Genomic DNA, 24,706 nt, shown 5'->3' with positions numbered 1-24,706 from the left:
CTCTTCTTAAATTCTAGTACATGACTCTCAACCCTTCCACTAAGAGGAAGAATACTGGATCCCCAGACAGGAAGCCCTCAAAGAAATCCAAGACAGACAACTCTTCTCTGAGTTCACCACTAAATCCTAAGTTATGGTGTCATGTACACTTAAAGAAATCCTTGAATGGCTCACCACTCAAAGTGAAGAACTCAAAGAATTCCAAATCTCCAGAAGAGCATCTGGAAGAAGTGATGAAGATGATGTCACCCAACAAACTACATGCTAACTTTCACATTCCTAAGAAAGGCCCACCTGCCAAGAAATCAGGGAAGCACAGTGACAAACCTTTGAAAGCAAAGGGCAGAAGCAAAGGCATCCTGAATGGCCAGAAATCCACAGGGAATTCCAAATCTCCAAAAAAGGGCTTAAAAACTCCTAAAACCAAAATGAAACAGATGACTTTGTTGGATATGGCCAAAGGCACTCAGAAGATGACACGAGCCCCACGGAATTCTGGAGGTACACCTAGATCATCTAGTAAACCTCATAAACATCTGCCTCCTGCTGCCCTACACCTTATTGCCTACTACAAAGAAAACAAAGACAGGGAGGACAAGAAGAGCGCCCTGTCCTGTGTTATCTCCAAAACAGCTCGTCTTCTCTCTAGTGAAGATAGGGCTCGTCTCCCAGAAGAATTGCGAAGTATTGTTCAAAAACGCTTTGAGCTTCTGGAGCACAAAAAGAGGTGGGCCTCTATGTCTGAAGAGCAACGCAAAGAATATTTGAAAAAGAAACGAGAGGAGCTGAAAGAAAAGTTGAAGGAGAAAGCCAAGGAGCGGAGAGAGAAAGAAATGCTTGAGAAACTAGAAAAACAGAAGCGGTACGAGGACCAAGAGTTAACTGGTAAAAACCTTCCAGCATTTAGATTGGTGGATACCCCTGAAGGGCTGCCCAACACACTCTTTGGGGATGTGGCCATGGTGGTGGAGTTCTTGAGCTGTTATTCTGGGCTACTCTTACCAGATGCTCAGTATCCTATTACTGCTGTATCCCTTATGGAAGCCTTGAGTGCAGAAAAGGGTGGCTTTTTATACCTGAATAGAGTGTTGGTCATCCTCTTGCAGACCTTATTACAAGATGAAATAGCAGAAGACTATGGTGAGCTGGGAATGAAGCTGTCGGAAATCCCTCTGACTCTGCATTCTGTTTCAGAGCTGGTGCGGCTCTGCTTGCGCAAATCTGATGTTCAGGAAGAAAGTGAGGGCTCAGACACAGATGATAATAAAGATTCAGCACCATTTGAGGACAATGAGGTACAGGATGAGTTCCTAGAGAAGCTAGAGACCTCTGAATTTTTTGAACTAACATCAGAAGAGAAGCTACAGATCTTGACAGCACTCTGCCATCGGATTCTTATGACATACTCAGTGCAAGACCACATGGAAACCAGACAGCAGATGTCTGCAGAATTGTGGAAGGAACGGCTTGCTGTGTTGAAGGAAGAAAATGATAAGAAGAGAGCAGAGAAACAGAAACGGAAAGAAATGGAAGCCAGAAATAAAGAAAATGGAAAAGAGGAGAATGGGTTAGGCAAAACTGATAGGAAAAAAGAAGTTGCGAAGTTTGAGCCCCAAGTAGATATGGAAGCTGAAGACATGATTAGTGCTGTGAAGAGCAGACGGCTGCTTGCCATTCAGGCTAAGAAGGAGCGGGAAATACAAGAGAGAGAGATGAAAGGTAAAGTCTTGTGTTGAGAGACAAGGAGAAGCCCTTTAGAAGATAGTAAAAGGAAGGAAATTACTAAAGTACTGCTAGAGTCTCTATTTGTCATAACTGTCTAGTTACTTTTGTGTAATAACCCATACTCTATTAAGTATGTCATATAACAGGAGCGTTCAGCCTGGCATTCTGCAGTTAATGATAGTTTGGCTTAGGTTAATGTGATGTTGGCATCTTTTGGGTTTAGTAACAGACCAAATCCACAAATAGGTGTGGTGGAAATAACATACAACTTGGGGAATTCCTGACATGGGTTCAGACTCTGCCTCTGCCTTAGCTGTCTTTCTTTGGGCAAGTTAGTTTATCCATGCCTCAATTTCCTCATAAGCTTGTTAAGATTGTTACAATTGAATGACGAGGTATTTGAAACCCTCAGCACACAGCCAACTCAGATATTAGTGTTTGTCTTATTAAGATGTAAGAACATAAAAGTTTTAGGCTTTGACACACCATCACATCTTAACTTTTGGGGCCTGGCCCCATGGTCAAGTGGTTAAGTTCACTCTTTCTCTCTCCGCACTTTGCTTCGGTGGCCCAGGGTTTTGCTGGTTCTGATCCTGGGTGCAGACATGGCACCATTCGTCAGGCCATGCTGAGGCAGTGTCCCACATGTCACAACTAGAAGGACCCACAAATGAAAAAGATACAACTGTGTACTGGGGGGACTTGGGGAGAAAAAGCAGGAAAAAACAAAAAAAGATTGGCAACAGTTGTTAGCTCAGGTACCAATCTTTAAAAAAAAAATCAACTTTTTTTGAAACAGCTTTATTAAGAAATAATTCATATATCATACAAGTCATCTGTTTATAGTGTACAATTCAACTTTTAAAATATATTCACATATATGTGTAACCTTTATTACAGTCAATTTTAGAACATACTCATTACCTCAAAAAGAAACCCCAAACCCTTTAGCTGTCATCACCCATCCACCCATCCTCCCCAGCCCTAAGCAATCAGTCAACTACTGTCGATAGATTTGCCTGTTCTGACAAATATAAATGCAATCGTATAATAAATATGTGATCTTCTGTGATTGGCTTCTTTCTCTTAGCATAATATTTTCAAGATTCATCCACGTTGTAACGTGTTTCGGTACTTCATTCCTTTTTATAGCTGAATATCTTCCATTGTTTGAGGCCGGCCCTGTGGCATAGTGGTTAAGTTTAGTGCTCTCTGCTTCTGTGGCCTGGCTTCGCGAGTTCAGATCCCAGGCGTGGACCTACACCACTCATCAGCCATGCTCTGGTGGTTCCCCACATATAAAGTGGAGGAAGACTGGCACAGATGTTAGCTCAGAACAAATCTTCATTGGCCAAAAAAAAAAAATCCATTGTTTGGATAATACCACATTTTGTTTATCCATTCATCAGTTGACAGACATTTGGTTTGTTCCCATCTTTTGGCTACTGTGAACAATGCTGCTGCAAGCATTGGTGTACAAGTTTTTGTGTGGACATAAATTTTCATTTCTCTTGCTTATATACTTAGGGATGGAATTGCTGGGTCATATAGAACTATGTTTCACTGTTTAAGGAACTGCCAGGCTGTTTTTCAAAGTGACTGCACAGTTTTACATTCCTACCAGTAGTGTATGAGAGTTTTGATTTCTCCACTTGTCTGCATCCTTACAACACTTGTTATGGTTCTCTGATTTTAGCCATCCTAGTGGATGTGAATTGGTATCTCGTGGTTTTGATATGTATTTCCTTGGTGACTAATGACGTCAAACATCTTCTCATGTGCCTCTTGGTCATTTGTATGTCTTCTTTGGAGGAATATTAATTCAGATCTTTTGCCCTTTTTCAAATTGGGTTGTCTTTTTATTATTGAGTTGAAAGAGTTCTTTAGGTAGTCTAGATACAAATCCCGTATCAGATATACGGTCTGCAAATTTTTTCGCCCGTTTTGTGTGTTGTATTTTCACTTTCTTGATAGTGTGCATTGAAGCACAAATTTTAAAAATGTTGATTAAGTCCAATTTATCCATTTTTTTCTTTGGTTGCTTTTGGTTTTGGTGTCATGTCTAAGAATCCATTCCCAAATTCAGGGTCATGAAGATTTATCCCTATGGTTTTCTTCTAAAAATCTTAACGTTTTAGCTGGTATGTTTAGGTCTTTGATTCATTTTGAGTGAATTTCTCTGTATGGTCTGAGGTAAGGATCCAACCTTATTCTTGCGCATGTGGCTGTCCTGTGATGTCTCAGTATCATTTGTTGAAAAGACTGTTCTTTCTACCATTCAGTGATCTTGGCACCCTTGTCAAAAATCATTTGACTATAGACGCATGGATTTATTACTGGACTCTCACTTCTATTCCTTTGATTTATGTGTCTGTCCTTATACCAGTACCACAGTGTCTTGATTATTGTTGCTTTGTAATAGTTTTTTTTCCCTGCGTTTATCTCCCCAAATCCCCCCCAGTACCTAGTTGTATATTATAGTTGTGGGTCCTTCTAGTTGTGGCATGTGGGATGCCGCCTCACCGTGGCCTGATGAGCGGTGCCATGTCTGCACCCAGGATCCGAACCAGTGAAACCTTGGGCCACCAAATCAGAGCATGTGAACTCAACCACTCAGCCACAGGGCTGGCCCCATGTAATAAATTTTGAAGTGGGGAAATGTGAATCCTCTAACTTGTTCTTTTTTAAGATAATTTTGGCTATTCTGGGTTCCTTGTAATTCCACAATAATTTTAGAATCAGTTTGTTAACTTCCACAAAAAAGCCAGCTGGGATTCTGGTACAGAGTGTGTTGAATCTGTAGATCAGTTTTGAGTATTGCTGTCTTAATGATATTTTGTTTTCTGATCCATGAACATGAGTGTTTTCCATTTATGTAGATTTTTAATTTCTTTTAACAATGTTTTGTAGTTTTCAGAGTATACATTTTGTATTTCTTTTGTAAAATTTATTCCTAAGTAAATCTTGACACGCAAGGATTCTGCTTTGCTATTTCTTATTCTATATTTGTATGTCCCTTCTTGTATCCTGAGAACCTTGGCACCCATCAATATCAATACTTACTTGTGTGATCAATCTTACAGTGTACACAAAGTTCTAGTTGCTATTACCCACAATAAACCAACTAAATTTATTAGGGTTTTTTTTTTCTTTAAGACTGAACTATTTTGATCATGTTGTAGTTTCCAACCTTATGAAAGTTTTCAGCTTATGAAATAAAGATGGTAAAAACTATTTATTTGTCAAAGTTGGATGCTAAGTATTAGACAGATAGATACCTAGAAATAGTCTTAAATTATGTGAGAGATTTTAGGTTAAGTCAAACAACTTTGTTGTTTTAGTAGTTCTTTCATTAGAAAATACATATCTTTTAAAACAAATTTTAGTTTACACTACTTAAGGCCATTGAAATGTTTAAGTATCTGTATATGTGCATGCACAGTGTGTGTGAGTATGTATATATGTGTACTTTTCGTTTTTTTTTTTTATTCTTTTCCCCAAAGTCCCCTAATACATAGTTGTATATTCTAGCTGTGGGTGCCTCTGGTTGTGCTCTGTGGCCTGATGAGCGGTGCCATGTCTGCACCCAGGATCCGAACCAGTGAAACCCTGGGCTGCGAAAGCAGAACGTGTTCACTTAACCACTTGGCCACGGGGCCGGCCCCTGTACTTTTCAATTTTAAAGACAGTATAATTGCATTCCAAATAAAACAGCATGTAGATTAACTTTGTATATATCACACTTCAGCTGTGTTTTACCTGAACTGTAATGTTTTCTTCTTGAGTTCCTGAAGTGTCCCTCTGTGTGTTGTATTTATCTTAATATAGGAGAAAGGAAAGGTGTATCATATTCTATTATTGATATAGAGAAACAAGGGACAGAGAATATTAATATTTTGCAAAGACCAGTATTTGAGTTAGAGTTCAGGTCTTTCCATATCTAGTTCAGTACTGTAACCTCTGGAACTAAATTTGGTCTTCTTTTGATGACTTGTCCTAAATTGCTTTTGTTTCTTGGTGGCCTCAGGAAAAGGACTTTTTCTTTATTGTAATTTATCCATTGCTCTTGTCATTTACCTTTGTACTGATCTCTACTGTAATCATTGTTGCAAACATGCAGTTCATTCAGGCTAGAAAACTTTATTAAAGGTAACATATATCATGATGGTTTTAAATAAGAGAGATTTGTCTTAATTTTGTAAAGTAACATCTTTAAACTGATGCATTTTCCAGATCCTCACCATATTGTAGATGTTGTCGTCAGTAGAAGATCAGCATGAAAAATTCTGACATTGTAAATAGCAGTGCTCTGTACTTATAGTAACAAAATTTGTGACAGTTATGGAAAAACTTAAAAGGCAAGATTACTGGACTTCTTTTGTTGTTGAGGGAAATTTGTATCTGGATAGAATAAACCCATGTAATGAATGATCGGCAACAAATTGATTATAAATTTCTTTTTTGCATCATTAACAGTAGTAACTTGCTAAGTCGGAAAATAGTATTCAATATGCAATAATTGTTATTATCCACAAGTGCTTCCCTGCCCTTTTTCTCAGTTCTTTTTTCTTGTCACCAAGGGTAATAGGCTGAATTACTGTCAGATTCCTCAGGACTAAAATATGTTAGTGTTTCCTTCCTCAGGAAAAAAAAATCAATAAAATTAATTATTAAAATTAATAAGTTAAATTTTGGAGAAAAAAGATTTTGCATTGAGTTGATGATGAGACATCACCAGATTGCAAAGAACATAGGAGGACCAGATAGAAATTGCTGCTTTGTATGTCATTTTTTTAAATAACAGATTGGAATTAGGAGAAGGAAACTAAGGTCTGATGAAAATTATTTTATACCAAGCACTTTTCACTTCGTATCTTGTTTAATTTGTAAGAGTGGAATTTACTAGAAAAAAATCTAGTTGATTCTTTTTTATCTTTAACAGTGAAACTGGAACGTGAAGCTGAAGAAGAACGAATACGAAAGCACAAAGCAGCTGCCGAGAAGGCTTTCCAGGAAGGAATTGCCAAGGCAAAACTAGTCATGCGTAGGACTCCTATTGGTACAGATCGAAACCATAATAGGTAAGTTATTAAACTTAATTTTGTCATCTTTTAGGGCTATTATATTGTTAATAGTTATGAAATGGTCTCAAGTACTAAGAATAGACAGGCTTTCCTGTTTGTGGATTTGGGAAACAGAATTACTTAGCACACATTTATTGAGTATTGACTGTGCCAAATGCTAGGGTTACAGAGTTACATAGGACATGACTCTGTCTTTGAAGATACCACAGATATGAAGCTCAAATTGTGGTGATAAGTGAAATGTAATCCAAACAGATGTCTTTAAAAATGGTTGTATATTTTAAATGCATACTTTGTGTAGAACCTACAGGAGAGAAATATTAAAAGTTACAAAAATTACAGATATTAAATGAATCTCAAATTCCAAAAATTTTGGTATCCTATGCTTTACTTTATAATATGTATCTGACTGAATGTTCAGTGATAGTCTATAATCATCTTCTCCAACAGTAAAGTCATCTTGCGCTCATGATCTATCAGTATCTTATTAATATGTGGTTGTGATTTGTAGATACTGGCTTTTCTCAGATGAAGTTCCAGGATTGTTCATTGAAAAAGGCTGGGTTCATGACAGCATCGACTACCGATTCAACCATCACCGCAAAGACCATACAGACTCTCCTGATGAGGACTACTGTCCCCGTAGTATGTACATCTATTAGTTATTCTACCCTGCTCAAATAGGGTCAATATTAAGGACTGGCTTACCTTTGTCACTTTTTCCATTTGCAAAATTTCTTTATTGCCTTCTTTGGTAGATATATTAGAGTGGGGTAGGAGGATGTGAAATGCATAGAAGAAGGAAGGAAACTAACCATTTGATTACCAACTTTGTTCTAGTCATAGTATGAAAAGTTAAAGAGCTTGAGTGTCAGCATGTTTGGGTATTAGATTATATACAAATAGCTTTCAAACTTTGTTCCTTGGAAATCTCTTTGTTGTAGGTACCTCAGGGGCTGGAGTTAAGATAAGGGGGCCAAGAAGGCAGTTATGTGTTTTCTTCCTCCACTTTTAAATTCATTTATTCAGTATTTATGGAGCATGTCTTATGTGGCAACCCATTTTTCATGTGCTGTGATACAAGATAGCAAACAAGACAGAAAAGGTCCTGAGTGTCATTTTAAAATCCTAGTGAGCAGGGGCTGGCCCCGTGGCCGAGTGGTTAAGTTCGCGCGCTCCGCTGCAGGCGGCCCAGTGTTTCGTTGGTTTGAATCCTGGGCGCGGACATGGCACTGCTCATCAGACCACGCTAAGGCAGCGTCCCACATGCCACAACTAGAAGGACCCACAACGAAGAATATACAACTATGTACCGGGAGGCTTTGGGGAGAAAAAGGAAAAAATAAAATCTTTAAAATCCTAGTGAGCAGAAACACAGCAGATATCTGGCTAAAAACAAGTGACTGGGGATGGGTCATGAAGGGGCACTGAAAATGTTTTTTTTCTTGATCTGGGTTCTGGTTACATGGATGTGATCAGTTTGTAAATAAATACATAAGCATACTTTTCTAAATGTGTATATATATTGTTGTTTGGAGTATATATGTATAGTCATGTGTCACGTAATGACATTTCAGTCAGTGACAGAGACCGCGTGTACGAGGGTGGTCCCATAAGGTTAGTACCATAGAGCCTAGGTGTGTAGTGGGCTCTACCTTCTAGGTTTGTGTAAGTACACTCTGTGATGTTTGCATAATAATGAAATCGCCTCATATTGCAGTTCTCAGAATGTATCCCTGTTGAGCGACACATGCATGACTCTTGAATATATATGTATAAAGTATTTCAAGAAAGAAATTAAAAGAAGAATTTTTGGGGGCCAGCCTGGTGGCTTAGTGGTTAAGTGTTCACGTTCTGCTTTGGCGGCCTGGGGTTCGCCGGTTTGGATCCCGGGTGCGGACATGGCACCTCTTGGCAAGCCATGCTGTGGTAGGCGTCCCACATATAAAGTAGAGGAAGATGGGCACAGATGTTAGCTCAGGGCCAGTCTTCCTCAGCAAAAAGAGGAGGATTGGCAGCAGTTAGCTCAGGGCTAATCTTCCTCAAAAAAAATAAATAAAATAAAAAAAGAATTTTTTTAAAATTAAAAACATCACATGTTTAGGTTGGATCAGATTTTCTCAACCTCAGTGTTAGACATTTTGGGCCAGATAATTCTTTGTAGTGGGGGGTTGTCTTTTGTGTTGTAGGTTATTTAGCAGCATCCCTGGCCTCTACCCACTAGATACCAATAGTGACAACCAAATGTGTCTCCAGACATTGCCAGATGTTACCTGGGAGGCAACTTGACTCCGTGTTGAAAACATGGGTTTAGATGATCCACAAGCTTCCTTCCAGCTCTACTTTTTATAACCTAAAGAAAATTGCTTCTTGAATATTAGATCATTATATTTCTTTGAGAAATCTTTCTTTTTTTTTAAGTAGTTTTCTTTCATTTTGGAAAAACGCATAACCCAAACTTCAAACTCACAAAAATATTAAATAAGGATATTAATATATAGCTCAAAACTTCAAATTTAAGGCATTTTCGTGTTGAATTATATTAAGTGTTAGATTGTAGCACTTAGAAAAATCTAGTTTTGGTAGACTTGGTAAATACCCAGGTGAGAGCAGTTATGTTTGAGAGCAGTAAATGTGAAGTCAGGATCTTCAGACTTGGGAGAGAGTCCAGCAGGATGAGGGACTATGATTTTATAAGGTGTTTTCAAAGTTTAATGGTTGTTGTTAGAAATCAGGTCCACTCTGTAACCTGAGAATCTTCTGAGAGAAGATGGGCATCTAAATCCCTTCACTTCTAGAGCATCCTGGTGGATGTTGTTGCTTCACGTTTTCTAGTTCCAGCATGGCGAGTCCCTTCCGAATTGCCTGACTGAAAAGACTAAACAAGGTTATGTGTTATTACAGAGAAGATGCTGTAGGATAAAGGGAAGAGAGTAGGAGCAGGGGAGAGAACCAATTGTAGTATTACGTAGGGACTCAAATATTGGCTTAAGATCTATCTATTTTAATGTCATATGTTAGTATATAGGATCTGGTTTACAAAAAAGTTAATCGTATTTGACATTTGAAGCCTCCAGGGGTAAGTTTGTAGAAAATATTTCAGTTGTCTCTCCTTCACCACAGATGCCTTTGGCTAAACATGGTACAAGGAGTAAATTTTTTATTTGCTTTGATATAAAGAGTTTAGTCATCCCTCTCCATTGTAAGTTGCAGTACTCTTGAAATTTGTACAACTATTCTACTGTACAGAGAGCAGGTATCTCAGGTAATGTGCTGTGTGTAATTTATTTAAGAGAAATTAGCATTTATTGTACATGTGGGTATATTTAATAGGCAACATCTGTGCTATTAGTTGTTGGATTTGTCACTATGTACTGCTTAGGTTTGAAACTAGGAATTGGGTATTTACTGTATTCAACCTGATGTATAAATTTTTCTTAGGTAAAAAACCAAACCTAGGCAAAAATGTAAGCATGAACACACAACATGGATCAGCAACAGAAATTGCTGTAGAGACCACCATACCCAAACAAGGACAGAACCTATGGTAATGTGAGCATTCATCTGGTTGCTCTTTCTGTTTCGTTTTCAATGTGAAGAAAATATTTAATGTAATGATACCAGTGTGTTAGTGATTATCTATCAAGATCATTTTGTGTGACTTTGATTTCTTGGATATGTAGACTCGTTGCTTTAAAAGCAGACTTGAGTTTTTGGTAAGAATATGTTTGTTTGTTTGAGCTTGAAATTTTATCCACCCCCAGCCCTCAGTGTTACTTTGTGTAATATATGGTAGATCTTACATAGAGTTGGAAATGCTTTTCAGTCTGTTTGGGAATAGAAGTGTTTAGGATTTTCATCTTTATTGATTAAAGAATAAAAAATTGTATACATAGCCATTAATCTTCCTTTGTGTCACTTCTGCCTTAGGCAGGGAGCTAAGTTTGGAGAGGGTCCCTTCTACTTTGTGATTGCATTGACTGTTCTAGCTGGGATCACCCTTGACCTTTTGTCTTTTATTTTTGTATATAAGTTTACTCTTTGAAGGTGTATGGACAAATGTGCCTATTAACTTTATGAAATTTGTCTTATACTATATTTTAGTAGGAAACATTGACTCCAATGTCCTAGGTTAAAGTTAACATTAGACCTCATGGAAACAATAAATTATTTGTTGTACTTGTGAACGAGTATGAAATTCTGCTCTCCCAACTCCCATCAGCAACCCTCGATCCCTTCCTTAGTGTTTTGAGTTTTTTCAGATTTTTAATCAGATGTGTTTTGCCTCTACAGGTTTTTATGTGATAGTCAGAAGGAACTGGATGAGTTGCTAAACTGCCTGCACCCTCAGGGAATAAGAGAAAGTCAGCTTAAAGAGAGACTAGAGAAGAGGTAAGGATTTTCATCTTGCTGCTTGCATCTCACGTTTAGCATTAGATATTAGAAATATCTTAGGGTTTTTTTGTTTAGCCATAAAAGCTATTAAAGTAAATTTTTTTTTTTAAAGATTTTATTTTTCCTTTTTCTCCGCAAAGCCCCCTGGTACATAGTTGTGTAGTTTTAGTTGTGGCATGTGGGATGCCGCCCCAGCATGGCCCGATGAGCGGTGCCATGTCCGCGCCCAGGATCTGAACTGGCAAAGCCTCGGGCTGCCGAAGCAGACCGTGCGAACTTAACCACTCGGCCACGGGGCCAGCCCAAAGTAAATTTTTTTAAATGTTTGTAACTCTTTTATCTTCTTTTGCTTGATATTTTCTTGACACATCATGCGTGTTTGGAAAAATAATGCTTTTAAATCATGTATATACAAGGTAGCAGAATTATTCAGTAAATGATGCATGACATGCATCAGGTTGAGAGCTTTATTGTAGTTAGGCAGCCTTGCAAATGCAGTTCCACATCAGTTGGTATTCAAGAATATCCTTTTAGTATTCAGAATAGTTAAAAAGTGAAAACACCATAAATGGCTGTCAAGTGATGGATGGATAAACAAAATGTGGTATATCCATAAATTGAGCCATAAAAAAGGAACAAAGTACTGATATATACTATAATGTGGATGAACCTAGAAAACATGGTGAGTCAAAGAAGGCAGACATAAAAGGCCACATACTGTATGATTCCATTTATATGAGGCATCCAGAAGAGGCAAATCTATAGAGACAGAAAATAGATTAGTGGTTGCCAGGGGCTGGAGGAAGGGGAGAATTGGGAGTGACTGCTAACGGGAATGGAAATTCTTTATGGGGTCGTGAAAATGTTTTGGAATTAGATAGTTTTGATGCTTCCATCCACAACATAAAAACCACTGAAAGTATATGCTTTAAAATGGTGAGTTTAGTGTTATGTGAATTAGATCTCAAACCAGCCCCCCAGAATAAAAACTGTCTACAAAATTAGCATCAACTCCATCTAGATTTGCTAGTGTCTTTCCAGTCCTAGCCATTGTTTCTATCAAAGCGAGCACAAGGTTTTGGCTTAAGGCCACCTTTAATATCTGGCTGCACGCTTTTGTGGTTGAATTTAGGTTTGATTGAAGGGAGAAGGAAAATACCATTCAGTACCTTCTCTACAACTTGGCCAGACTTTTGTGAATAATAATGGGTAAATCATACTGGTTTTCGCCCACTGCTTAATGTGTAAATTAATTAAAATTATATTTAGAATCATGCTGTCTAAATTCAGATGTGACTAGGCAAATTAAGAAAGACAGGGGAAAATGTCAATAGATAGAATCACAAAAGAATACATTTTTTTTTTTATTTTATTGAGTTATTGATAGGTTACAATCTTGTGAAATTTCAATTGTATATTAATGTTTGTCAGTCATGTTGTAGGTGCACCACTTCACCCTTTGTGCCCACCCCCCACCCCACCTTTCCCCTGGTATCCACTAAACTGTTCTTGGTCCATAGTTTTAAATTCCTCATATGAGTGGAGTCATACACAGATTATCTTTCTCTTGCTGGCTTATTTCACTTAACATAATTCCCTCAAGGTCCATCCATGTTATTGCAAATGGAATGATTTTGTTCTGTTTTGCAGCTGAGTAGTATTCCATTGTATATATGTACCACATCTTCTTTATCCATTCATCTGTTGATGGGCACTTAGGTTGCTTCCACGTCTTGGCTATTGTAAACAGTGCTGCAATAAACATTGGGGTGCACAGGACTTTTGGGATTGCTGACTTCAGGCTCTTTGGATAGATACCCAGTAGTGGGATGGCTGGATCGTATGGTAGTTCTATTTTTAGTTTTTTGAGGAATCTCCATACTGTTTTCCATAGTGGCTGCACCAGTTTGCATTCCCACCAGCAGTGTATGAGGGTTCCTTTTTCTCTGCAACCTCTCCAACATTCGTTGCTATTAGTTTTAGATATTTTTGTCATTCTAACGGGTGTAAGGTGATATCTTAGTGTATTTTTGATTTGCATTTCCCTGATGATCAGCGATGATGAGCATCTTTTCATGTGCCTATTGGCCATCAGTATATCTTCTTTGGAGAAATGTCTGTTCATGTCTTCAGCCCATTTTTTGATTGGGTTGTTTGATGTTTTGTGGTTGAGTTGCGAGAGTTCTTTATATATTAAGGATATTAAGCACAAAAGAATACATTTCTATGGTGTTACATCTGTTTGGTTAAAATATTTGATAGACACATGCGTTGGATTGAAAAGACTTGTTCCATTCACTAAATGTGAACAGATCAAATCCTTCCCTTAGAAGAGGTTAGAGATTGTCAGGATTGAAAGGAAATCTTACACTTCTTCCTTTGGTTTTACTGAATATTTTTTAAAAAGCCTTCTTTTGTTGTGCTTGTTTTTTTTAACTTGTTGAAGGCTATCAAGCAGGACATAGTCTTTTGAGACTCACTGGTCTTTGCTCAGCATTATTTTACTAAACAGCCATCGTGTTTTCTATAACTGAACTCCATCATTTTCTTTTCTCTCTACTATTCATGAATCTGTGCAATATTTGTGAATCTATCCCAGTTTGTTTGTCTATTTTCTTGTTGGTTGAGTTGTTTCCTCTGGGGATCCAAGGGGATAGGATAATGTATCACAAACCATTTGAGGTTCAAATTTATAAAACAAAAATATATATGTCCTTGACAAGAAAATATGTAAAGTGATGAAGGATATAAATAAAAGGATGTGCCGTCAATTATGTCTCAATAAAAAAATGTTTTTTAAGTACAAAAGGATACTAGGTCAGTTGGAAACATAAAAAGAGTTTTTTTGTTATATCCATCGAACATTTATAAAAATTGGTCATATCCTGAGCCACAAAAACAATCTCAACAAATTTAAAAAGTAGAGAGTTTCAGGATATGTTCTCTGATCAGATTGCAATAAAATTAGGAATAAATTCTTTGAAGATGACCAAGAAGATCCTCACTGGTAGTAAGTTCAATGTATTCCTAGATGACACTTACATCAAAGAAGCAAATAAAAGGGAAATGACGTATCTAGAAAGCAATAAAAGGAGAATCCTTTATAAGAAACCAGTGGGACACAGTGAAGTTGTACTCAGAAAAATAATATTAAAAACTCTTATTATTGAATGAAAAGGCAGCTTAGTACTCAACTTAGATGACCTTGAGCTTTAGTTTTCATCTTAGTATAAGAATCCGACAGTGAATCTTATGGCCCACCCAGGATGGAGAGTCTTGCTGGAGTCTTTATTGCTGAGACCTCGAAGGGTTAATAATCTTGAGTGTGAGAGTGAACTTGAAAGTCTTTGTGTAGGTTTTCAGCTCAAATTCTTGCTGCTTTTGTGTTGTGAAGAATTCCAGGCAGATGATTTAAAATTGTCTCACGTTGGTTGCAGTTTCTGGCAACTGACATAAACATATGCACATTCTCTCTGGAGGAGCACAGCCTCAAACCAGGCCTCAAAGAATTTCCACAGATAAAATTCCAAGAAACTCATGGTAAAAAAGTCACAAAAATACACAAACCAGGTAACATGAATGAGAACTAGGAAAAGCAACACACTTCAGATACTGGAATTATACAGAAAAAAATGTGTGTTTTTAAAATGAATGAATAATAAGAGAAATTTCAAAATTTCTGAAAGAAACATGAGACTTAAAAAACACCAAGAAGGGGCCGGCCTGGTGGCGCAGCGGTTAAGTTTGCATGTTCCGCTTCGGTGGCCCGAGGTTCGCCGGTTCGGATCCGGGTGTGGACTTGGCAATGCACGACAAGATGCTGTGACAGGCGTCTCACATACAAAGTAAAGGAAGATGGGCATGGATGTTAGCTCAGGGCTAATCTTCCTCAGAAAAGAAAAAAACACCAAGGAGAGATGAAAGAGATCTAAATAAGTCTTCTAAAAATAAAACATATCATTTAAGTAATTGAAATTTATAGACCATCCTCAAAAGTTCCTTTATCTCTCTTTCCTTTTGCCCCAACTTGTCTAGATACCAGGACATTATTCATTCTATTCATCTGGCCCGGAAGCCAAATTTGGGTCTAAAATCCTGTGATGGCAACCAGGAGCTTTTAAACTTTCTTCGCAGTGATCTCATTGAAGTTGCAACAAGGTTACAAAAGGGAGGACTTGGTTATGTGGAAGAAACATCAGAATTTGAAGCTCGGGTAAGAATATAAGAAAACACCCTTTGACATCTCTTACTCAGGAAAACTCATGAAATTGTTCCCTGATAGTGTTCTTGACTTGCCCAGATAACCCTGGAAATCATGTTTGGGTGTGTCTGGAAAGAGACGTATGGAACCAAAAATTCTCTATGTACACATGATATTTTTCCTTTATTGTCTTCTGCTGGTATCCAGAAAAATCTAATAGTTGACTCAGAACCTTTGGTCAAAAAGAGCTTTTCTATTAAGTTGAGTGAAAATCAGTCTTGAAGTCCTAGTCACATAGCATTATTTAACATACCTGTTCTCATGTGATGCCCGTGCTTTAAGGTATGAAACATGTTTGTGTGTCCTGCTTTTGTCCATTACTTTACACCTGAGCAGCTCAGTGGTTATGCTTTTGTTGGGTAACACTCAAGCTGTTAAATGGGTACCTTTCAAGGCCCATTAATAGTCCTGTCATTTACTGCTCAGAAGGACCCTTAGGTGATATAGGTGAAACAATTCGAGATCCGCCCCCCAGCCTCCCATCTCAGAATCAGGAAGGTTTAGGTATCAAAGCTGGAGAGAAGATTGTAGAATACTTTCTCTCAGTTGTTATTGTAAAATGTTTTTCTACTGATTTTAAATAATAAAGTCCATGTAACTTTAAACATACTCATATTTTGGGTCGTTTTAAATTATTCATATGCATTATAGCATTGTATTAATAGTTGTATGATTTTTGTGAGCAGTTGCATCTTTTTCCTCCATTTTTCCTAGTTTATAAATACTGTCCATTTCTTGTAGTCTTTATATCACTTTGGGGTACAGAATAACCCGTGGGGTCGATAGAATAAATCTTTTACTGTCAGGCTTTTGTATTTCTATTTCTTTAGTAATAGAATTAGCAAATTATGTAGCAACCTTTTTTTTGTTTTTAATTAGTTTGGTGAATTCTCGGTACGTTTCCTGAGAAAAAGGATTTAAATATTTTTTTTAATGATTTTTGAAGAATTATGCAACCCAAGGAATTTTGCCAATTTCAAATATTACATTTACTTTTTTGTTTATCAAATATTTATCAATTGCCTGCTTTGTGCAAAACCCAGGTCCATGCCTTACTAACATTGAGTTATCATTTTTCTTTGTTTCTCTTTCTAGTTATAAAATGGTATCTTTTAATTGGTATGTTTTGTGTGACTGAGAAGGTAGTGTTCATGATTTGGATCAAAGTGATTTGGCCTCTGTTTCCTCATCCATAAAATGATTATGAGGCTTAGATGAGTTCAGGTCTGTAAAGCATATTACCTGGCATATAGTTTGTAAGCCAGTAGATCAGTAAATTTTTATTTTCCTTCTCAGTTTTTTTTGCCTTGAGATTGTAGTTTGCACATAGTAGGTACTCAATTACTGAGTGAATTAGTGAGTTCTGTAACTTCTCTAAGTAGAGCAAGTTTCAGCATCTAGGGGATCCCTTCACCGGGGAAGTGGAAGTAGCTGGCTACTTTTAAAGGCGTTAAAGGCGTAAGCCATGCATTGATCTCAGGAACCCAGTTAAATTAATGCTATGAGACCCATTTGGGTCTAGGTTGACTTGAATTTAGTTGAGAATAGCCTCCTTTCATCTTTCTCTTGGCCTTTCATTCAATCTGGTTTTTAAATCATACTCTGTAGGTGATCTCATTAGAGAAACTGAAGGATTTTGGTGAGTGTGTGATTGCCCTTCAAGCCAGTGTCATAAAGAAATTTCTTCAGGGCTTCATGGCTCCCAAGCAAAAGAGAAGAAAACTCCAAAGTGAAGATTCAGCAAAGACTGAAGAGGTGGATGAAGAGAGAAAAATGGCAGAGGAAGCAAAGGTATTTAGTTATGAAGATGTAGTTTTATGACTGAGTAGAAGCGTGTGATCTACTTTTAAAATAGTCCGACCTTGTGCTTCTTAGCTACTATAAGCACTGTTCCTGAGCCGTTGCTCCGTTGTTATCACCTGGACTAAACTTTGTGGTTTCCAAACTGGGGTGCGGGGCACAGCCCTGCCTCTAGGGCTGGATAAAGGGTCAGAGTGCCCCCTCTCCCTTTACTCAGCTGATTCCTTTTTTTTAAGAGGCAGTGGTAAAACGTATGAAAAGAATAATTTAACTTTTTAACCATGTTCATGTCTACAGTTCTGTGTCCTTAAGTACATTCGTACTGTTCTGCAGCTATCACCACCATCCATCCGCAGAACATTTTCATCTTCCCAAACTGGAACTGTGCCCATTAAACACTAAGCTACCCATTTCACCCTCCTCCCAACCCCCAGCAACCAGCATTTTCCTTCTGTGTCTGTGAATTTGACTACTCTAGGTACCTTATCTAACTGGAATCATACAATATTTGTCCTTTTGTGACTGGCTTATTTAACTTTAGCATAATGTCTTCAAAGTCCATCTGTGTTGTAGCATGTGCCAGGATTTCCTTCCTTTTCAAGACTGAGTAATACTCCTTTATGTGTATGTACCACATTTTGTTTATTCATCTGTTGATGAACACTTGGGTCAATTCCACCTTTTGCTCATTGTGTGTAATGCTGCTGTGGACCTTGAGAGCTTGTAGCAGAGGAGTGCAGTTACTTGTATACCCTTGACCGAAGAATGGTCCTCCTCTATAGGCGAAGGTCACCCTCTCTAAGTGCACAACTTTGAGAGGGATGCACATGGAGTGGTGAAGGACGAAGGGGATAGCCAGCTAGGTCAGCCAAATCAACCCTGGTGATCAATGGGGTGACAGATGTTGCAGTCAGATTGCCCTCACATTTAATAACACTGCTGTGAACATGGGTGTACAAATACCTGCTTTGGTCCCTACTTTTGAGTTCTTTTGGGTATATACCCAGAAGTAGAATTGCTAGATCATAGAGTAATTCTATTTAATTTTTTGAGGAACTGCCATAACATCTTCCACATTGGCTACCCCATTTGACATTCCTGCCAGCAGTGCACAGGGTTCCAGTTTCTCCACATCCTCGCCCACACTTACATTCTGTTTGAAAGTACCCTGGGTCCTAAAGGCTGTGAATTAGTATCTTCTGGTTTTGATTTGTATTTTGCTGGTGATTAGTGGTGTTGAGCATTCTTCCATGTGCTTACTGGCCATTTGTCTATCTTCTTTGGGGAAATGTCTGTTTGAGCCCTTTGGCTTTTTTTTGCTGAGGAGGATTAGCCCTGAGCTAACATCTGTACCAATCTTCTTCCATTTATATGCGGGTCACCACCACAGCTTGGCTTACAAATGGAGTAGGTCCACGCCTGGGATCCAAACCCACAAACCCAGGCCACCAAAGCAGCATGCTGAACTTAACCACTACACCATGGGCTGGCCCCCTGGCTATTTTTTAATTGGGTTGTTTTTTTAGTTGTTGAGTTGTATGGGTTCTTTATATGTTCTGGATATTAATCCTTTTATATATATGATTTGCAAATATGTTCTCCCATTCTGTGAGCTGCCTTTTCATTCTATTAATAGTGTCTTTTGATGTGTAAAAGTTTTAAATTTTGATCAAGTTCAACTTATTTGTTATTTTGTTGTCATCTCCAAGAAATTATTGACAAATCCAATGTCATGAAGCTTTTCCTCTGTTTTCTTCTATAAGTCTTATAGTTAGCTTTTATGTTTAGATCTTTAAGGCAGTGTGAGTTAACTTTTATAGATTGTATAAAGTAAGGGTCCAACTTCATTTTTTTGCATGTGGATATCCAGTTGTCTGTTTTTATAGTTTTAAAAGTAGCATGCACAGGCCTGGCCCTGTGTCCAAATGGTTAAAGCTCTGTGCACTCCACTTTGGCAGCCCAGCTTCATGGGTTCGGATCTTGGGTGCAGACGTACTTCACTCACCAGCCATGCTGTGGCAGTGTCCCACATACAAAAAAATAGAGGAGGATTGGCACAGATGTTAGCTCAGGGCAAATCTTCCTCAGCAGAAACGAAAAAAAAGAAAAAGCATGCTCATTATAAGTAAATCAAATGTGAGAGGTGGGTAAAACATGAAACAACTCCCATCCTAGTTTCGCTCCCCAAGGATATCACTCTAATAGTTTGATGTGTTTTCTATATACATACAAAGATAATTTTGTTGGAGTTTTACAGAATGGAATCCTGTGCATAATGTTGTGCAGTTTTTCACTCAGCAACGTATCCTGGGCATTTCTCCTCCTCCCTGTCTGTCCTTATAGATCTACCTAATATTATGCTTGCTTGTTTGTTTTTTTAAAATCCGCACCTGAGCTAACAACTGTTGCCAATCTTTTTTTTTGTTTTTTTCTGTTTTATCTCCCCAAATCCCCGCGGTACATAGTTGTATATCTTAGTTTCAGGTCCTTCTAGTTGTGGCATGTGGGACTCCACCTCAACGTGGCCTGATGAGTGGTGCCATGTCCGCACCCAGGATCCGAACCAGTGAAACCCTGGGCCGCCAAAGCAGAGCATGTGAACTTAACCACTCAGCCATGGGGCTGGCCCCTATGCTTGTTTTTTTAACATCTTGATTCCTTACTGATGAACATTATGTTGTCTCCGGTTCTTCTTTATTAGAATAATTAACAGCTCCATGTTTTTCTGTTTTGTATATTAGATTTCTGCTTAAGATAACTTGTGCAGAAAAGAATTTGAAAACAGTACATTAAGGGAGAAGTCCTAGCCATTACCCAGTGGAATACTTTCCTATATTTTTTATTTCTCTCTCTCCCTTCCTCTTCCTCTTTGCTTCCTTTTACAAGCATCTAGTAAAAGCTTACCCCTGTCAGCCAATGTGGTTAGTCTGGAGGTTATAGTGAGGAGTAGAAGCCAGAAATCTTTGCCCTCAGGAAACTCAGTTTGAGGGTGAGAGATGGCTACAGTAGTGTGGAAAGTACTGAGGAGAGAGCAGTGTGAGCCATACCTAGCGCAAATAGAGACGACTTCCCAGAGGGGAGAATGTATCAGCTGGGTTTTGTAGGGTAAGTAGGAATTAATCAGGTCATGGAAAGGGGGCATAGGCTTTGTTAGATTGAGCTGAAATTGGCCTTCTCATCATTGACAGCTGGTCCTTGTTTTGGTCTTCGAGTTTACACAGAGCCAGTTTACTTTCTAAAGTTCCTCAGATGTTTGTACACAGTTGTCATGTTTCCCCTAAGTTTCTTCCTGAGGTCAAGGGTGATACGTGATAGAAGAAAGATAATTTTGGGCAAGAGGTAAGCAGATCAGAGAATGAAGATTCAGTTAGATAAAGGTTTAACTATTAATTCATGATATAAACTCAGAGACTTCACACTTATGTCGTTGTCTTTCTGGGATTTAGTTCTCACCTTCCTTTGTGTTCCTTTTAAATGGCCATAGGGCATCCAGGTAGTCTTCTAGATGAAGTCGAAGGCCTGAGATAGTTAATAGTGTCCTTTGCTAAATCTTTTTTCATTAGGCACACTTTTTAGCCTGACTGAGTACTACATGGGTTTTGTTTTTTGTTCACTTCTATATGGAAGAGTCTCTTGATGTGATCTTTCCTTGCCATTTCTTTACTGGTAACATTTTCTTCTCACGAGGAACTAGTAGCTGTAGAATTCTCATTAAGTTCTTTTTTAGTACTCAACCTCATAGCGAAGTAACCTCTTTTTAGCTTGTCATATGAGACTTGATTCTTAGCTTAGTTAGGGAGGAAAATGTGAGCACTTTGCAGGTTTAACCTTGGGGCCCAGACATGTACACAAATGGAAAGCATGGAAGAGTTTCTTGGAAAATCAATTAGGTTGCCTACTAAGTAGTTCAACAATGTTCTCCATTAAAATGGCATTATGCCCCACAGTTCCCCACCAAAGGTCAACTTTGCCATGGCTCTGAAATTTTCCACTGTCCTTTGCTTTGAAGATTTCCACTTAGCACAGGCCAGGGCTTTTTCAGCTGGTGCTAGGTTGTTGCATGAGCTAATATCAGTCTCTTAATCTGGGCTTCAGTTTCCTTATTTATAAAAGTAGATTCTCTCTCAAATCCCATTTTGTAATAGTCGATGATTTCAAATACTTAATGCTTATTTGATTTTCTTGCATTAAATGAGAAAGATGTATAATTTGGCAAATTTCTGGCTTCTGTTAGGTTCTCTCTTTACTTTGGATGCGTTTGTCCTGACAACCTGATTATTTGTTTTTGCATTTTAAATGTTCTTTTGTGGAAGAATGTGATCTGAAGCCTCATTATATCCTTGCCGAGATATGATATTAACCTTTATACTGTTACGTAAAGGGATTAATGGTGACTTGCATGTAAGCTGGCTTCCCCTTGATTCTGTTATATCCATTTCTAACTAACCAACTTTATTTAACCGTGCTAGAGAATTTTAATTTTTCATCAGAGTAGTGTGTCTAGACAGAGATCCTTTACTGGATGCCACCAGTGTTGAATATCAAAACTTTATCTTGCCACTATTTATCTGTTTTTAAAAACACTGTCTCGAATATGGTAGGAGTTTTGTGTGTGTGTGTGTTTTTTCAATGTGCTGGACTGTTTGGAATTTTGTACAATGGGAGGAAACAGGATGTTCTTTCAAATCTTGTGTGCTGAGTGTTTTTGCCCTGAAAATTAGAGGCTGGTTAGAGTCTAGGCTGGTTTGGATGAATAACTCAGTGGATAGTAACAGGATGCTAATGACTATCCAGTATGTATAATGCCAAGAGCATTGGATTGAGGATCTGGAGAACTGAAGGAGACCTGGCCCTAAATTACTGTGAGAGCTTGGGCACACTTTTTTTCCATGAAAAGTAATAAACAAATGTTCATAGCAGTATTATTCAAAAGAGCCCAAAATGGAAACAACCCATGTGTCCCTTTTTTTTTTGATTTTTTTTATTAAGTTAATGATAGGTTACAGTCTTGTATGATTTCAGTTGTACATTAATGTTTGTCATTTGTGTTGTAGGTGCACCATTTCACCCTTTGTGCCCACACCCCACCCAACCTTTCCCCTGGTAGCCACTAATCTGTTCTCTTTGTCCACATTTTTAAGTTCCTCATATGAGTGGAGACATACAGAGATTATCCTTCTCTAACTGGCTTATTTCACTTAACGTAATTCCCTCAAGGTCCATCCATGTTGTTGCAAATGTGATGATTTTGTTCTGTTTTGCAGCTGAGTAGTATTCCATTGTATATATATACCACAACTTCTTTATCCATTCATCTGTTGATGGGCACTTAGGTTGCTTCCACGTCTTGGCTATTGTAAATAATGCTGCAATGAACATTGGGGTGCATAGGACTTTTGGAATTGCTGACTTCAAGCTCTTTGGATAGATACCCAGTAGTGGAATGGCTGGATCGTATGGTAGTTCTATTTTTAATTTTTTGAGGAATCTCCATACTGTTTTCCATAGTGGCTGCACTAGTTTGCATTCCCACCAGCAGTGTATGAGGGTTCCATTCTCTCCACAACCTCTCCAACATTTGTTACTATTAGATTTAGATATTTTTGTCATTCTAACGGGTGTAAGGTGATATCTCAGTGTAGTTTTGATTTGCATTTCCCTGATGATCAGCGATGATGAGCATCTTTTCATGTGCCTATTAGCCATCCGTGTATCTTCTTTGGAGAAATGTCTGTTCATGTCTCCAGCCCATTTTTACATCGGGTTGTTTGATTTTTTGTTGTTGAGTTGTGAGAGTTCCTTATATATTATGGATATTAAGCCTTTGTCAGATATGTGACTTGCAAATATTTTTTCCCAGTTAGTGGGTTTTTTTTTGTTTCAATCCTGTTTTCATTTGCCCTGAAGAAGCTCTTTAGTCTGATGAAGTCCCATTTGTTTATTCTTTCTATTGTTTCCCTTCTCTGAGAAGGCATGGTGTCTGAAAAGATCCTTTTAATACTGATGTCAAAGAGTGTACTGCCTACGTTTTCTTCCAGAAGCCTTATGGTTTCAGGTCTCACCTTTAGGTCTTTGATCCATTTTGAGTTTATTTTGGTGAATGGTGAGAAAGAATGGTCAATGTTCATTCTTTTACATGTGCCTTTCCAGTTTTCCCAGCACCATTTGTTGAAAAGACTTTCTTTCCTCCATTGTATGCACTCAGCTCCTTTGTCGAAGATAAGCTGTCCATAGATGTGTGGTTTTATTTCTGGGCTTTCAGTTCTGTTCCATTGATCTGTGCACCTGTTTTTGTACCAGTACCATGCTGTTTTGATTACTGTAGCTTTGTAGGATGTTTTGAAGTCAGGGATTGTGATGCCTCCCGTTTTGTTCTTTTTTCTCAGGATTGCTTTAGCAATTCGGGGTCTTTTGTTGCCCCATATAAGTTTTTGGATTCTTTGTTCTAATTCTGTAAAGAATGTCATTGGGATTCTGATTGGGATAGCATTGAATCTGTAGATTGCTTTAGGTAGAATGGACATTTTAACCTTGTTTATTCTTCCAATCCATGTACATGGAATGTCTTTCCATCTCCTTATGTCGTCATCCACTTCTCTCAGAAAGGCCTTGTAATTTTCATTATATAGGTCTTCACTTCCTTAGCTAAATTTACCCTGAGGTATTTTATTCTTTTTGTTGCGATTGCGAATGGTATTGTGTTCTTGAGTTCTTTTTCTGTTTGTTCTTTATTAGAATGTAGAAATCCCACTGATTTATGCAAATTGATTTTATACCCTGCAACTTTGTTGTAGTTGTTGATTACTTCTAAAAGTTTACCAATGGATTCTTTGGGGTTTTCTATATATAAGATCATGTCGTCTGCAAACAGCGAGAGTTTCACTTCTTCCCTCCCTATTTGGATTCCTTTTATTCCTTTTTCTTGCCTGATTGCTCTGGCCAGGACCTCCAGTACTATGTTAAATAAGAGTGGTGATAGAGGGCATCCTTGTCTCGTTCCTGTTTTCAGGGGGATGGTGCTCAGTTTTTGCCCATTGAGTATGATGTTGGCTGTGGGTTTTGTCATATATGGCCTTTATTATGTTGAGGTAGTTCCCTTCTATGCCCATTTTGTTCAGAGTTTTTATCATAAATGGCTGTTGAATCTTGTCAAATGCTTTCTCTGCATCTATTGAGATGATCATGTGGTTTTTATTCCTCAGTTTGCTCATGTGGTGTATCACGTTGATTGATTTGCGGATGTTGAACCATCCCTGTGTCCCTGGTATGAATCCCACTTGATCATGATGTATGATCCTTTTGATGAATTGCTGAATTCTGGTGACCAAAATTCTGTTTAGAATTTTTGCATCTATGTTCATCAGTGATATTGGCCTGTAGTTCTCTTTTTTCGTGGTGTCCTTGTCAGGTTTTGGTATCAGCATGATGTTGGCCTCATAGA

General features: G+C 38.1%; 1 protein-coding gene across 1 annotated transcript in view; it reads left to right on the top strand.

The window, feature by feature from the left end:
* Nucleotides 1-24,706, top strand: part of BAZ1B (bromodomain adjacent to zinc finger domain 1B) — a 73,717-nt gene that overhangs the window by 32,702 nt on the left and 16,309 nt on the right. Inside the window, exons 7-13 of the mRNA XM_070567738.1 lie at nucleotides 18-1,719; nucleotides 6,668-6,806; nucleotides 7,321-7,454; nucleotides 10,251-10,356; nucleotides 11,103-11,201; nucleotides 15,240-15,417; nucleotides 17,074-17,256. Of these exons, the coding sequence (XP_070423839.1) occupies nucleotides 18-1,719; nucleotides 6,668-6,806; nucleotides 7,321-7,454; nucleotides 10,251-10,356; nucleotides 11,103-11,201; nucleotides 15,240-15,417; nucleotides 17,074-17,256 (2,541 nt within the window). The remainder of the gene's footprint in view (nucleotides 1-17; nucleotides 1,720-6,667; nucleotides 6,807-7,320; nucleotides 7,455-10,250; nucleotides 10,357-11,102; nucleotides 11,202-15,239; nucleotides 15,418-17,073; nucleotides 17,257-24,706) is intronic.

This window comes from Equus przewalskii, chromosome 12, assembly GCF_037783145.1.
Source record: "Equus przewalskii isolate Varuska chromosome 12, EquPr2, whole genome shotgun sequence".
Classification (NCBI taxonomy): Eukaryota; Metazoa; Chordata; class Mammalia; order Perissodactyla; family Equidae; genus Equus; species Equus przewalskii.
Note: the sequence above shows the minus strand (reverse complement) of the source record. Positions and strands in the feature narration are given on the sequence as shown.